A 17,395-nucleotide genomic window follows, 5' to 3' on the forward strand; every position below is an offset into this window, starting at 1 on the left:
CATGACAATAGTACGACTTTCATCCTACTTTGCTCTGCGACATCAGTCCTACATTGTCTTACATTGGTCCTACATCCATCTGACTTTCATGAACAGGATACTACTTCAATCCGACTTTTCAGATAGTACAACTTCTCCTTTGACCAATCAAAACTAACACACAATGGGAGAGGCTACAGCAGGGGGCAGGAAATAACACAATTTTGGATGCCAAAGTCAGATGTTTAGGACAATGATCCAACATTGATCCTACTTCAATGATAGTCAATGGGCTGAATTAGGATCAAAGTCGGACCAAAGTAGTACAGGGAGAATTTTCAAAGTTGGACCGACTTGTGTCAGACCAGTTAAGACGGCTCCCATAGAGAAACATTGATTTTCACACATCATGCGACATGAGCTCCCAATGTCAGAGCGTTTGTTGTGTGAACCCGGCCTTACACCTGCAAATGAGTCTGATAACGATTACATTTGTAAAACCCCAGCAGGGGTGATTAGTTGCGGGAGGCAGCCCCATTGAAAGCAATCATGCAGTTATCACCTGTAGACTGTTTGATTCCAGCGCCAATCACTAGCAGGTATGAGCAATTACGAACGAGCTGGCAGCCCCTTATCGCTTTCAATGAGACTGCCTCCCACAGATAACTGCTAGGAACCCCCACTAGGGTTCTAGCATGTAAGCATTGTTGGGCCTGTTTGCAGGGGTTAAGGTAGCTTAAAGCCAAAACCCTCTCCTCTCTATTTGTCTTGGTGACCATTGTCCCTGAGACAAAAAGTAGAACATGAGATGAGGGAGAATTTTCCAATGAGGAATTCTGTTCTATTGACAACTGGTATAGAGGGAATTTCCCCTCATTTTGGAGAGATTCTCTCTTACTTCCTGTTGTGAAAGAGTAAAAAAATGTAATAAATAAAGAAGAAGAAAACAGTTAGGGGTTTTACTATACCCTACTTTATCCCTTCAGGTCTACTTTAAAGGAACTCTGAATTGTTTTTTTTGTTTTGACAGAGTGGGAAAAGGGTGCCTCTGTGAGGTTTTGTGTTGGCCCTTAGGCATTTGTACAGTATGGACATAGTATCTCAATCCATGAAATAGCTATGAAGCAAACAAGGGAACTAGTGTTTCTGTCTCCTGCAGGGAGGAATGTCATTTGGGCTTTGTGAAAGGATAGAAATTGCATATTTCATATGTATTAAGTAGCATAACCGAAAATCTCTCTTGAATTTCAGTTCCCAGCCAATGGAAACAGCCAGATCCATGTTCCAACTCTCAGTGTTGATGGGCTGTCCACCCCTGTTGTGCTATCTCCTGGACCTCAGAAGCCATAAGGAACTCATAGAGCTGTGACCTCTTAAGACTTTTTAAATACACAATGTTTTATCTCTTAACGCACCAACACCCATGCGGCCTGCCTTGGGATCTATGATAGCTTTTTGTCTGCGTTATCTGTTGAAAGAGATGTAATTTTTGTGTTGTAACACCTGCTCGGACACACTCTGCCTTTCCCCTTGGTAGATGGCTCTACGTCATCCATGATGTAATCTTGAATGCATCAAGTTACACAAAAGAGGAAGACCTTACGTATGAGCTCGTCTGAGGACCACAGATGTCCGTGCACTCCCAAACGTGTTGACCAAGAAAAGGTTTACGTATACGGAGGTCTGTGAAGCAAGTATAGATCCAGTACGTATGCGTGGGAGATCACAGTGACAAACAACAGATGTTGTTCAAGAGCACAGTAATATTGCAAATCATGTATTTGTGAACAAAACAGGAATGTGAGTCTAGGTCAAGAGATGAAATATGTTTTTGTGACACAAAGGTGATCACTGGTTTTTCAGGTCGAGAGGTTTTTATTTTTATTTTTTTGTGTGGTGGTTGAGGAACCATACACCAACACCTAGGAACTTCTCCCTCAAGAAATATTGTTTGAAGGCCACAAAAAAACACTGGATGTACAATGTGCTCAGCTTTGCAAGATGCAGATTGAAAAATTATTTTGTTAAACCAAACTTACAGAGCCTCCATTATACTCACCGAAAACTTTTATAAGACTTTTCCTCAACTTTTGCTTTCCATGAGCAGCACAAAATAACAGGTTCAGATTTTAAAAGACTAATAAAAGTGAGCCTGTTCCCAGCATAGAAGGGGGTTAGAAATCTTAATATCCATTGTCTGCTGAGATGAAGAACAAAGAAAAAGATGAAGTTTAGGGAAAAATTTATTCCAAATAATGCCGGTCTTTTTAAAAAAAAAATGTTTTCATATGGGACGGCGAGCCTAAATCTGCAAAAGATCGAAAAAGGGATGACTTTCACTGGTTACATAGAAACCAAAAGAAAGACACTCAAAAAAAGAACGTGAGGGAATCTTTGAGGAAATGTTCAAGGCTTGAGTGAATAATAAAGTTGGCAAATACAAAAGGGGCCTTCTGTCTGGATACAAGATGGCTGAAAGAACGAACTTGAAAAAAAAGATGAATGCCACGTAGTTCTAGTAATGTTGCTTTCCTCCAAAATAGGCAAGGTTTGATCTACTTCATGGGAGACGTGACATCTTCTTTGATATATGAAAATGTTTATTTATTACTTAGCACAGATGACCTACTGGTGTTTTCCTGGGTGTGATTTTTGCTAGGAAGACCAATCTTTTTTTCTTGGGGTGTGAAATCTATGTTACATATGTAACAAGATCCTGGAACACTGAGCCTATCACACATTACAATTTGTCACCTCATCTTGTCAAGCAGCAAAAGATTTAGCTGCAAAAAAAAAAGACTAAATTTAGACTTTGTGTTACCAACCATGTTTTTTTTTTTCTTTTCTACTGAAATGTTTAACTGTCTCTGCACCGCCTTTTACGGTGTCATTTGTCCCTCTCTGTAGGGCACGTAAAGAGTAGGTTCTTTCATGCACTTTTTTTTAGCTGTCATGTGTAGATATTGCTAAAGCCCTGAAAAAAAAGTTGGGATAGCCCACCCAATGCAGATATTTCAGTATTTGGTAGATGCTGGTGAGATGAATCATCCATTTTTTTATTTTCTTTAAGATATCTCCCCATTATAGTTCCAAGCTCTGCTTTTCCGAGCTTTAGAGTCCTGTGGTTTCCACTATAGCACCCAAACTGGATGAGTGCTACTTTGTTTAGTCACCTCCCGCTTTATTATATTTCTTCGGAAACACCATTTTTGTAAGAAACTCAGAGGATGTTCTAAAGGGAAGTGAGAGAGAGAAGGACCCTTATAATAGCTGCAACAAAAAGTTGGGTCAGGAGGTAACTGAACATTTTGTTAAACCCAAAAAACAAAATTCAATATGTTGCAGCTTACCTAGTCTTAAATTATAAAGGCACAACTTTTTTAAAGTTTTGGACAAAGTGGAGATGGATTAGTCCGCTTGTCATTTTTTATTGTGTTCTGTACCCCGTTAAGGAGATTCACCCTCTCTATTTGTTCTGTTTACCATTTTCACTGAAAGTAAAAGAAAATCCCAAATTTTGGGTTGTCCCCAGAAAGGTAATAGAGAAAAAATCTTCTAATGGGGACACTAGTTCTGGTGACCAGGGGGTCCCGAAGAAATTCCCATAATTTGCAGGGATTTCCTCTCACTTCCTGTTTGGCTATGGGGCAGGAAGTGAAGGGAAATCTCCACGACGGGACAAAGATGGCTTAAAAAAAAAATCTGACAGGGGTTATAACCTTAGCTTGCTCTTTCCAAAATGAAAAAAAAAAAGTTTTGCCTTTAGTTCTTAAATGTGGTGGCTGCAATCTGTTTCTCTTTTTTTCCTCAATTTGTACTTGGCGATCTGGTCAGTAACACACTTTGTCTTACAGGTGTCTCCACTCCCCTGGAGGAACAACTAAGACACCTTTGGACAACATCATTGTCAGTCTAGTGGGAAGGTAGTGTTATGCCCTGTACACACGATAGGATTTTGCGACAACAAATGTTGGATGTGAGCTTGTTGTCGGAAAGTCCGACCGCGTGTATGCTCCATAGAACATTTATGCTGCAGTATCACTGCAATGCTGCAGCTGTCCCACGTCAGCTCAAAGCCCGAGAACTGAGCTGCTGATCACACAGTTCTCAGTCTACTCGGAGCAGAGAGCAGCTCCCCTGCCCGGTGCTCCAGTGAAGGGGGCGGGCGCAGCTGGCTCCAGCTTTCAGCTGCGCACTGAGAGGCAGAACCAACTGTCAATCAGGCAGCTGTGTGGATTCCAACAATATTGTGAAAATCCTTCCAAAGTCTGGAGTGGCTTTTCCCTGGCAATTGATAGCAGGCAATAGCCTGCTATCAGCTGATTGTGGATCACAGGAGAGCAAAAGTAAATGCACTCCTGTGACCCACAAGAGAAGTATTGCCAAAAAAAGCTGCCCATACATTTCTTTTTTTGCATTTACAGTAATGCCCTGTACACACGGTAGGACATTCCGACGACAAAATCCCTCAGATTTTTTCCTGACGGATTTTGTCCCAAACTTGTCTTGCGGTCGAACAAAATTGTTGGAAAATCCAATCGTTCTGAATGCGGTGATGTAGAACACATACGTCGGAACTATAAAGAGGGCAGTAGCCAATAGCTTTTGTCTCTTAATTTATTTTGAGCATGCATTGCACTTTGTCCATTGGAATTGTCTACACACGATCGGAATTGAAACGATCTGATTTTGTTGTCAAACTTTGTGTTTCGGAAATTCAGACGGAAAAAGTCAGATGGAGCCCAGACACGATCGGATTTTCTGACAACAAGATCCGATCGCACATTTTCCGTTGGAAAGTTTGACCGCGTGTACAGGGCATAACTGTTTTTTTTTCTTTTTCTTTTGGAATAAAGTTTTTATATAAATAAATAAGAGCTCACCATTGTAAGCACCCATGTCATTGTTTAATGGTTTGTCTCAAGCCTCTAAGTGCCACATTTGATGGACAGGTTCAGTAAAAGGAAGCTGAACAATAACAGACCAGGTGAAAATAAAGGCATCTAAGAATAGGTAAGCTGCAATATATTATTTTTGTTTTTGGGTTTAATACCACTTCAAATTATATCCAGCCTAAGCTAAAGGATCTATCTTGGGTGGACTTTGCCTTAAGGCTCGGTTCACATACAGTATATGCGAATTGGAGGCGTTTTGAACTTCATCTGATTCGCATAACGTGAACCAGACAGCTTTCATTGAAGCCGGTTCACACATGTCCAGGGCAGCCGTGGTCCGTTTTTAAAGAGTCCTGTGTGTTTTTCAGTCCGATTAATGAGCGATTTCAATTAAAAATTCACACCTGAATTGATGAACAAAATGGCACCGGACTCCTTTTAAAAAACATTCTGAAACCGCGGCCTGACATATGTGAACCAAGCCTTATTGTTTGCTGTGGAAAATATAGTCATATTTCCTCTAGCTGCCTCATTGACCAGCTGTCTTAGTTATTTTATCACCCATTTGAGTGATGCCAAAGACAGAGTAATGAAGCATCTGAGAAAATCCAAGAAATCGTCTGTTTCTTATAACATCCAATCAGGTTCCAGCTGTCATCTCTGTAATGCAGGTTAGAAAATGAAAGGAACAATCTTATTGGTGCAGCACCTACACTTTTTGGAATACTATTATTATTATTTATATATATATCTTTTCCAGCAATATTTCACTTCTTACATTTATTTATCTATTTTTGGTCAGTCTAGCTTTTTTATGTCAGTGCTTTTTACTATTAGCCCAGGTTCACACTGACAGTAGGATTGGAATCGTGAGAGCTCAGCTGACAATTTCATTCCCGCATGTCAGCCCGACTTCGGAGGCGATTTCAGCGACATCTGTGTGGGTTCCTGCACAGAGGTCTATACAAATCGCACCCCAAAGTCACCAAAAGTAGTACAAAAACTACTTTTGGGAATTGGTGCGGCATCGCACCGGTTCAAACGGTGCCATTGCCGGCAATTACCGCCGATTTGGTATGCGATTTGATATGTTATATCGCATGCCAAATCACATCAATGTGAAGCTAGGCTTAAAGATACTCAAAAAATCATGGGAAAATGCAGCGTAGTGTGAAGGGGAAAATCTGTGATGTTAATAGAAGAGCCACTTTCCCAACACAAACTTTGAAACCTATTTAATATACAGCAAAAAGGGCAATTGCCACAACAGCAGTCACTTGGTTCATAGCAACTAATCAGCCCTATGCCTACTGTTGTCAGATCAGGTAAAGGAGCAATCCAGTTGTACGTTGCACATGGGAACTTTGCCTTGTTCTACTGCATAGGCTTATGTCCAGCTTCTCTTTTGGCACAAGAAGGAAGTGGAGGGGAATCTCCCCAATGGGCATGCATCAAGAGGAAATCACTTTCTTTAGTAGAATAAAGAAAAGCTGGAACCTTTTACCAGATTTTTAATGCTCTCTGTGTCCCTGTGATGCCGTGTACACACAACCGGACTTTTCGTCAGAAAATATCAGATGGAAAAAATCGGTCGGACAATTCGACCGTGTGTGGACTTCATCGGACCTTTGCTGTCTAAGAATCAGACAGTCTTTAGATTTAGAACACGTTTCAAATCTTTCCAACGGACTTGAGTCCGGTCGAAAAGTCCATTCGTCTGTATGCTAGTCCGACGGACGAAAACCAACGCTAGGGCAGCTATTGGCTACTGGCTATGAATTTCCTTATTCTAGTCCGGTCGTACATCATCACGGTCAAATCCGTCGGACTTTGGTGTGATTCTGTGTAGACAAGTCAGATTTGACGGAAGTCCTTCAAAAGTCAGTCGAAAAGTCAGACGGAATTCAGTCCTTCAAAGTCTGGTTGTGTATACACGGCATTAGAATTTTTTCCTCTTCACTTCATGACCACCAAGACAGGAAACGAGGATAAATTTCCCAGAACAGGGGCAGAGCAAAAAAAAAAAAAAAACTGACAGAGGTTCTAACCCCTCCCATATCCTATGCCAGCGATGGCGAATCTTGGCACCCCAGATGTTTTGGAACTATTATTTCCCATGATGCTCAACTATACTGCAGAGTGCATGAGCATCATGGGAAATGTAATTCCAAAACATCTTGGGTGCCAAGGTTCGCCATCACTGTCCTATGCAAATAGAAAAAAAATATTTGGCTGGAATTCCACCAAGGCATTTAGCATTATACGAGGCAATGTGTAATGCATACCAACCAACCAATCTTCACCATGTCCTCTCTGAGAACAGTAATCTGAAATGCAGTTGGTTGCTTTGGAATTGGCCTTTGCACATAACCCATGCACTTTGTGCTACCTTACTAAGTCAGCATGTGATCAGCCTGACTGCATCAGTATTCCTGCATATTGCCTTTATTTTCATCAGTGTAGACATGAGCGATGAGCAGATTTAGCATACTTTATCCTTATCTGGGCATGTTTTGTCCAATACAGAAGGATTTCTGCCTCTTGTCACGTAAACTGTAAAAGTGCTACCAGTTTGAAGGCATTACCGGTGCAGTGAATTTGTTTTAGCCATTATAAATGGACACAGAACTATATAACATCAAGGTAGGAGAAAAGTGGAGATGTTGCTTGTAGCAATCATTCTGGGGTTTCCTTTCATTATCTTTCCAACTTAAAACAGCTGGAGTCTGATTGCTTGCTAAGGTCATCTGATTTTATCTGAGCGCGAGGAGACTTTTTTTTTAACCTGTTTTCATTTAAAATGGCCAAGTAGCATAACCACTTTATAATTTGATATAATTTTCAGTCTTTTTTCCATGCCAATTGACAGCTAAAGGTAGATTTAATTTTTAGGTGCTGTTTGTGGCTACTCCTCCTCTGTAAGGTGCCATAAATAAGAAGATTTAAAGCAACGCTTTATTTGCTGTGGTCCATGTATAGATATCTCTGCATGATCTAGGCCAGTTATGGCAAACCTTGGCACCCCAGATGTTTTGGAACTACATTTCCCATGATGCTCATGCACTCTGCAGTGTAGCTGAGCATCATGGGGAATGTAGTTCCAAAACATCTGGGGTGCCAAGGTTCGCCATCACTGATCTAGGCTGTTTAAGAATGAGGGAATGAAGAGGGTGAGTGCAAGCTTGGGTAGGCTTATTCCGCAAACAGCAATTTGTGTGTCAAAAGTGCCAAAACCTATAGCCACCAGTTTAGAAACCAGCTGACATTAAGTGGTTGTAAACCCTTACATATACCCAGTAAAGTGACTGACCTCAGGTGATGCACATAGATGAAACAAATCCTCCTACATAAGTTATACCTGTTTATTTGCAGTCTTCTATTCACTACATTTATTCAAAGTTCAGAATTGATATAGCTTGCCTGAGCTGCCAGTGGTGAAGAGCTGGAGAGTTACACTCTGCAGGGCTCAGTGAGGAGAGCACTGAGAGCTGATTGGAGGGAAGAGACACCCCCCCCCCCCCCTTCACACAGCACAGAGTACCAGAGCTGAGGCTGTCAATCAGCTGGAGGTCCCTCCCCTTTCACTAATTGTCTCTTGGTATCAGGAAAAATTGTCAGAAATGATTCATGCTGGCAGCAGACAGAAATGACACTTAGGCTGGATTCACGCCTATGCAGTTTTAGTGTTTTTTGCATTTTGCAGATTTGCACTACAGTCCATTTAACACATTCTGTAGTGCAAATCTGCAAAATGCAAAAAGCACAAAAAATGCATAGGTGTGAATCCAGCCTTAGGTCTTTTAACACCTATGCAGGTTGCAGTTGATGCATATTCCAGGTGCATTTTGAGTTTTTCAATACATGTTTTTGATCCATTGAAGTCTATGGAACCAAAAACACAACCTGCTGGTCCCTGGCCTTTCCATAAAATGCACAGATGTGAACGTGACCCATAGGAAACCATGTTAAATGGACCGTAGTGTGTTTCTGCAAAACTGAAAATGCACTGAAAAAAATGCATAGGTGTGAACCAGGCCTATATGCTCTTAATTGAGACAAGTGCACACTATAGAGCGATATGCTTTGTTTATATTTCATTATGGAGGTTTACAACCACTTTATGCGTTTTAAAATCAGATTGGTTGCTATGGTTTACTGCTCTTTCTACATTATAACTGCCTTTGGCAGATTGTGATTCACCCGGTAGTGCCTGAGGGTGCCAAGCGTTTGACTTTACATTCTGTCTGCTTTTCTGTTGTAAGGAAAATAGCTAAAACTGTTAACTGGTTATCTACACATTTGTGAAATGGTTTCCTGCCTTTTTATGAAATTAGGTCCTTTGTTAAAGGTCATCTCCCCCCAAAAGCGATATTTCAGTTCTGTGTTCTTACTAGCAAGCTGAATCACGCACTGCCTCCTTACGTCACCCTGCTACTTCAGCGGCAAGATATCCTTACTGAAACCCTTGGTTCTGTCAAGCTGCCGGAACACATTCCCTCAGTGTTGAATACTTTGCTCAATGCCCTTGCCCTTTTTAGTTTTTTAACCCATTTTTACATGGATTCACATTGGCTCATATGGAGAAATAAAAGCACAGCACAAATATATATCAAATTTATGTTGATTTCAAAAGCCTGTGTACACTAGCCCTTAGCTGGCCATAGACACAATATGACCATTTTCCAATTTGGCAAAAAGGATCATATAGTGACCTTCATGGTAAGTCTGTGGCCCTCTTTAGGATGTTGTGGAAGACGACAAAAACATGACCAATACAGGGGAAATCTTGCTATTGAAGTTTCTGAGGAATGTGACAAGCCGGCAGGTAATTTGAAAAACTGAAATATAAATGAGAATAATAATACAATCTGGTTGTACACACTTTCCAGAGAAAGTCCTATACCAGGTTGAGTCATGATGGGTTTTATTGAATGTGTCACTTTATTAATATTTGTAATGATCATTGTATAGTTTGGCTTTATTTGTAGGTTAGTTTACGATTGGTTGGCAACCACAAATCCCTACAGTTGCTATAAATGCCTCCTTTTACAATCCTTTTTATCTGTTTTGCAGAACGTAGTTCCTACTACTATGCTACTCTGTACTTTGTGTATGTATATAATCTAATATTTGTTGTGTAACCCTCCTCCCCTTTCTTTAGCCAATCACGGAAGAGTATCACATTCCCTCTTGGTGATTGAGGTCACCTATTCCAAAGATCTCCTCAGGAATGTTCCACAGATGCCAGACAGAGGGGGAGCCTAGGAACACCTATTCTCTATTGACTTTTCAGGGTAACTTTTTGTTTTTGTGTTTTATTTCTTGGAGCGTGTGACACCTGAGGCTCCCCCTCTATATTCCTAAGGCCTTTTTCTTAATCACAAGGGCGTCTTGTCCTTGAAAGGGCTTCTGGGGAAAAAAAACTTTTCCTAAGTAGTGTGGCCCGTACCGGTTTTGTTTTAACGGGATCACAAGTTGGTTTTTCCAGCGTTTTCTTCGGCTGGCTATGTAATGTTCTACTGTAGTCTGCTGCTGGAGTCTCCAAGCACAACTGGTGGGTCTCGATCAAGTTCTTAGTATGCTGAGCCTTTGTCATAGGGTGTCAGAAGCTGTGGGGAGGCTTTACATATGCTGACCATATTGTGTTGTATAATTTATATTCATCGGCAAAGAACATTTGTCTGTTACAATTGTGTCTAGAAAAGAATCACTACATTCATGGGTGAGATGAGACTAAAGTTTAGAGAAAGTGTGCAATAGAAGTTTATTCTAATAGACAAGGGAAACCTTAAAGAGTACCTGTCACTTTTGAAGGTAGCCATCAATCATTTGGATGCAAGGTATGAACTTTTCTAAGCTTCTTTACTGGCCAACCAAAAACTTTTGAGAGCTACTGTAACAATTGGCTGCATGGCTTAGAGTTTGGCCTACCATGCCCGTTTTAGGTCATCCCGTAATACATACCTGTATTTGCCCCTCTTACAAAATCTATTTCCCACCTACTACCAACTATAAGTTACTTATCAGACTCCCTATTCCTCCAAAGTATAGTGATGTCAGGCTTAGGAATAGAGAAGGGATGGTAAGGGAGTTAAGGGAGGTAGGTGCTTTTGGAAGAAAAATTATAAAAAATGCTGCAGCAGCATAAGGGGCGAACATTTTAGCAAATTCCATTTCAGCACTAATAAATTATGCTTGTATGAAAATCTTAATTTTTCCAAACCCTACCCCTAAAGGTGAAAACTGAACTCCAGGCAAATTGTTACATACACAGTTGAAATACATATACAGCAGCTATTTTTTCACCAAAGGGTTTGTTTTTCTAGACAGTTAATACTGAGACTTTGACCCAATAGGTTGGTGACCTTTTTTTGTCTGCTGCAGTTACAGCACTACATTTAGGTTGCTTCCCCACCCTTAGCCCGTGATTGCACAATAAAGGAGTAGTAGTGCACCAATTCGATTATTTTACAAAAATAGGAAACTACACCAGCACTCATTGGTATAGTAATAGTCTTGTCCTTTATTCACGTAACGTACCAGGCATCATAATCCAATGTTTTTGGACCTCACAAGATCCCTTTCTCAAGGCAGAGTTATGCACTAAGACATTGGCTTAAATAGTGTTAGCATTCGATCAGAAACAGACACAAGTAAAACTTGTCTGTTTCTGATTGGCCTTATCTTTAAACCTCAACCACTAATCCTAACCCTATAACTCAAGCTAACACAAACCTCTGAATTAAAATAAACTCTATCCTTACTGTTAATTGTTAACCCTTACTCAAAACCCTTACCCTAAAATGTAAACCTTAGTTCCTAAGTATAACTCTAGTTCTTAGTTCCTAAGTAAAAAATCATTGTCAATATTACTGTCATGTCTAAATGTATGGCTCCAAAACAGTTTCATAGCTTATCTAAGACATGTGTCAATGTACATAATGTTAAAAAATGTAGGTCAAAAACATCTTCTTCATGAAATTTTTTTTGATCCTGGGCACTGTAGGTCAAATTGTCAGCCAAGAGTCAGGAGGGAGTTCAGAAAATTTCAATTTTTGGCTGATAATGTATACTACAAAATAAAAAAGCTTTCAAATCTGACAGGTCTATCTAAGATCGTGTGCTTTTGCAGATTTTCATTTAAATCCATCTCCGGTAATATGATATCCGATTTGTGTGATTTAATAGGGGTTTTTCTTTCTCTATCAAAGATCATCTCTCTTTATATAATGGTAAATAGAACACAATTTTGTAGTGAAACCTGAATTTGTTTTGTGAGGGACTTTAATTCAGATCTGTGGACTGTTAATTACAGCTACTGAACCTCATTAAAATATCTTCCAGATATGAAATAGGGAGAGGCTTTATACATTTCTGGATAGATTTATCTTAATGCATAATGATGTAGGATTGGAACCCTAGTCTACCCTAGTCTACTGCTATCTGCGACTCCATTAGAGACATTTACCCTCACTTTCTGTCTTGCCCAGCTTGTCAGCATGTCAGGATTTGAGAATAAGACCCCTTTCACATGAGTGGTCCAAACAGGTCTGCTTCTCTGTTTTTCAGTGGACCTGATCAGACCCTCCATTTTCCTCTATGGGCAGTTAGAAGTAAACGGACCTGTGTCCGTTTACACCTGGCTACCTCAGATCCGATCCAGCAAAAACAAATGGAAGGGGACCTGTTCTGGCCGAATCAGATCAGAGAGCAGTCAGGTGTAACCGGCCAGCTAGTGTGTTTACACCCGACTGCCCATAGAGCAGAGCGGGCTGTGTCTTTGTCCACTTTGCATGAGCGGAGCGGAGCGGACATGGACCTGTCATCCGACCTCTTCACTCTTCACTGAAAAAAACAGATCTGACACGTGTGAAAGGGGCCTGTCTCCAACAGATCCCTGGAGTGAAGTAAAAACCCAGCATTGTTTATGCAGTTTTAACAAAGAAGTTGAATGGCAGCTGGCTTAAAAAAACTATTGTAGGAAACCATCTATCTAAAAAGTGCACCTGTATTACTGGATCAAGGAACATGCTGTGAAGAGTGAATGTAAGGAAGGTTGGCACATTTCCTAAATTAAGGTTTTGGAGTATTGGTAGGAACCATTAAGTGTATTTACAATTCACACTTCCCATACATCAGTAGGGTAGATGTCAGTGCTGCCAACCCACGGTTTTATTATTGTAAATGAAAATCAACCTCTTTGTTGCTCTGAAATAAAATCAGTGTTTCCAAGCTTCCTAATGGACCTTGGCAGCCTTCATCACATGGTCCCTGGCAATCAGAAGCATTGTGGCTGTTCCACCTAATTCAAGACTGTAAAGCCTCTGTTGCTTACCAGCAGTCCCTAGTTTGTAGACTTGCATTGAGAGGAGGCAAAGCAAAGAGCAAATATTATCACCTGCAATTCATATCTGTTTACAAACTATGCACAAAACATTAATAAGATTATTTACCTCCTGTATTCCTTTCACGTGTAAATCTGAAATGTGTTACAAAAATTGCAGCTGCCTTTACGTTAACTCCTATTATGTGTTGCTGCTGGAAAGAGGTTGTACAGTGAGGAAAGCACAGCACGGATAGACTGAGCTTTAAACTATATTCTTCCAAAAATTCACTAAAAACTTTAATAATGGAAAAACCTAAGAGGTGTCGGTTTCTCCTACCATACTGCTTCACAGCCTTGTTGCTCTGGTACAGGTGCACCTTAAAAGCAAAGTTGGGTTTTTGACTCATTTGGACTCCAGAGTATGAATACAACACATAGCCCTTAGCCCTTGTACACACGGTCGGACATTCTGACAACCAAATCCGTTCCGACGGATTTTGTCCAAAACTGTTGCATACACACAGTCGGACAAAGTTGTCGGAAAATCCGATTGTACATAACGTGATGACGTTAGTAGCCAATAGCTTTGGTCTAGGAATTTGATCTGAGCATGCATGGCACTTTGTCCATCGGAGTAGGCTACACATGATCGGAGTATGTCCGATTGGAGCATTTTGTCAGAAAATTTTACGGACAAGTTGGAAAACAGTCCGATGGAGACCACACATAGTCGGATTACCCGACAAAACGGTCCGGTAGGACACATTCCGTTGGAATCTCCGACCGTGTGTATAAGGGTTTAGGAATATGGGTCTACCTGTTTATGGTGATGATTTGATACAGTGGAGGACTTTTTATTATTTTAACTTATGCTAAACCTTAGGAACTGACAAGTGCTGGTGTTGGCGAGAACAACCAAATCTCTTATGCTGGCCATCCAATTGTTCAATCTCATTCTAAATGTTCCATAACAGTACAATCCAGTGTATTATCCACTGATAGAAAACTAGATTAAACACAGTGGAAAATATGATCATTTTCCATGAGATTGCTTGTCAGGGTGCCTGGTTTCAATTGTTATCTATTTGATTTCAGTTCTCACTAACAATGGTCAAAGTTTGCTGGTTGGTCCAATTTGTTAATGGTAGGTGGTTAAAAAAATAGCTACCTGTATGGCCAACATTTTAAATGCAATGATTGCGTGTCCCTGGAAGACACCACTTAGGTGCAGTTATAAGAAATTTTGTGGGAAATTGTACAGGTAAACTTTTTAATGGACAAATGTAAGACTAGGTACATGTCTGCTGTAGTTTTAGGAACTGTGCAGCCTGCCATACTACTGCCCCTAGCAAACAGTGAATTATGGTTTATGGGGAGAAGTGGACTGCTCATTGCCCCTGATAGGTCAGTACATCTGCATACCATATCCCTAATGTTGGCTACAGACTGGAAGGTTTGAGAAGAATGTAGCTGCAGTGTGGTTGTTAAAAAAAAAAAAAACAGCTTTAGCAGGCTGGCCAGTTCCAAGCAGCCATCTATGCCATAGACCAGGGATCGTCAAACTACAGCCCTCCAGCTGTTGCGGAACTACACGTCCCCTGAGGCATTGTAAAACTCTGACATTCACAGACATGGCTACACTTGATGGGAGTTGTAATTCCTGAACAACTGGAGGGCCATAATTTGGTGACCCCTGCCATAGACACTATGAGGTTGATAAACTAAAACTGGAGAGAGCAAAATCTGCCGCAGCTCTGTATGGAAGCAAGCTGCAAGCTGATTGGTTTCTTTGCAGAGCTGCACCAGATTTTGCACTCCCCAGTTTTAGTAAATCAACCCCTATTTGTGTATTCTTCCCCTTGAGCAGTTTACCTGTGTAATACCTAAAAATTGCATATACCTAAAATAACCTTTGAAGGTCTACTCCACCACAAACTGATACATCTGTAGAATCCTTTGGGTGAGTCACATACAAGTTTCTTTTGCTACTGTGAGATCCTTATGATGGGAGCAGAACCATAATATACCAATTGTGATCTTAGTTTCGCTATTAAACCCCATTGGCTGCAGTGTGTACCACCCCTGTATCTCATTTTCACCAGTTTGGCTATGACAGATTCTCTGCACACAGTGGTATGATGATGGCTTAGCCTCCTGTATTTCAGTTTCCCAGGTTATAGGAACACTGCATTTTTGTAGACAGTGTGCATGTGAGCGTTCTTGTTCCGTTGTCTCTTCTTATGTTCTGATTGGCCAACGGTGTTGGCCAGTCTATTAGAAGCCATATTACCTGTGTGTATCACAGCCAGTGTTATTGGTTGTGTTTTGATCTAGCTGTATTATAGCTTAATTCTAGTATTTAGGTTCCATCCACTCTTTTTTTTTTCTTCGCTGTGGTACTTAGTCAGCTCAAGTAGCAAAACCAGCCTGTTAGTGCACAGGGTTCTGTACCGTATACACCAGGCCTTTTATATTGAGACTGGGAAAGAAATCAAAACTGAACTGGTTGCTAGAGCGTACACATGCTCGGAATTTCCATCAACAAAGTGAAGTTGGCGGAAAATTTGAGAACCTGCTCTCAAACATTGGTGTACGGAAATTCCGACAGCAAATGTTCGATGGAGCATACACACGGTCAAACTTTCTGACAACAAGCTCACATCGAACATTTCCCGTCTGAAAGTCCGACCATGTGTACGAGGCATAAGGTCTCTTGCACATGATACTCCTGTTTGAACATCTACTTTTTCAGAATTTTCTTTGTATGTATTTATGCGCATTTTGGCGTACATGCGTTTGCGCACTTTCGCGCACATTCGCACATTTTAGCGCAAATGAGTGAAACCGTAATTTCGTGTTCTCATTTTGAACAATATGTAAATGGACATTTGTGCACATTTGCGGAAATTGCTGACCAAAAAAGCAGATTGTATTATTTATTTCTTTATTTTACTGAAGAATGCACGGCGCTTGTTTACGTGCCTGCCTGCATAGGCACATTGCAATTATTGGGCTGTATTTTAGCTCAGTAAAAAAAAAGGTGTACTGAGCTTTTTCAAGCTGCAGTGTGCAAGAGGCCTAACACGTTTCCTTTCTTCAAGTTCCCATATCTCAGGCCCTTTAAAGGAAAATGTGTTTACAGCCTTTACTCTTGACACAGGCAGATCATTTTAGGATAAAAAAAGTTTGAAGTACCATTTCCTAGTAAACGACTAGGCCTGTACACAGTGGTGTGACCTACAAAATGGCCCCTTGTCAGTTTCTTGAATCTTCTCACATGTCAGAGATGATAATAATCTGGGTGAGACCCCCATCAAGGGAGATGGTGATAGTCTGGGCTAGGATAGCAAGTTCAAGGCAATTTGTATACCATAAGTGATACAAAGGCTAATTCCCACTGGAAAAGGCCATCATGTGACTACCTTTACTACAACTACATTTACATTTACATTAAACCTCATAATTGAAGGGAAGATTAGCTCTATGGGTTGCCCAGAGCAACAAATCTCATAAAGACAAATTGCTGGGACATATTGGAAGAATAAGTTGCCAGTTTAGATTTCCTTCAAATTCCTAATAAAATTATTCTGCAGACATGGATCTCTCTATATACTGATTTTTCATAAAGGAAGTAACTCTGGCATCCCTTTACCTGTGCAGACTTCCTTGGTTGCGGCAGAAGAAAATGTCATGTGCTTTAGAACAATTGTGATTTCTAGGCTGCTTACACTAGATTAGGCAGATATGGAGAGTAGGATAACTTATTACTTATTTTTCATAAAAAAAGGTACACTTATTCTTTAAGTTTATAAAATGGATTCCTCGTGGGCTCCCCTTCCTCAGCCCTCCCAACAAAAAAAAGTGTGTGTGGTTCTTTGCAATCTTATTGTTCGAAGATCAGCCAGCAAGAACTTGTTCTTTGCTTTTAAGACTTCCCCTTGTATATATTGTTTGCTTATTACCATTGATAGGTTATGTCATGCATGGAATTAGGTATTAGAAGGTTTCTTTTTGAGGTTTGGCAACTGGAGGCACTGTATCATTGGAGCCTTTAAAACTCTAATCAGCATACTAACTCTGAATCATGCTCTGAAATTAAAGGAAGATTTATTACTGGGTTTAATTTAATAAATAATGCGCTCGGTAATGCACATTCTTATGGAGCCTCGTCTCAGACTAAGTCTTTGATGTACAT

At 40.5% G+C, this 17,395-nt stretch overlaps 1 protein-coding gene across 3 annotated transcripts in view; it reads left to right on the forward strand.

Annotated features, from left to right (window-relative positions):
- Positions 1 to 8,589, forward strand: part of ELK1 (ETS transcription factor ELK1) — a 52,415-nt gene extending 43,826 nt beyond the window's left edge. For all 3 annotated transcript variants that reach the window (XM_077475442.1, XM_077475451.1, XM_077475432.1), the window contains one exon: positions 1,231 to 8,589. In XM_077475442.1, coding sequence (XP_077331568.1) covers positions 1,231 to 1,329 — 99 coding nt within the window. In that variant the 3' untranslated portion in view covers positions 1,330 to 8,589. The remainder of the gene's footprint in view (positions 1 to 1,230) is intronic.
- Positions 8,590 to 17,395: the final 8,806 nt, after the last annotated feature.

The sequence above is a fragment of the Lithobates pipiens genome, unplaced genomic scaffold, assembly GCF_037356315.1.
Source record: "Lithobates pipiens isolate NorthernLeopardFrog02 unplaced genomic scaffold, aLitPip1_a1.2 Scaffold_1, whole genome shotgun sequence".
In the NCBI taxonomy this organism is placed as follows: Eukaryota; Metazoa; Chordata; class Amphibia; order Anura; family Ranidae; genus Lithobates; species Lithobates pipiens.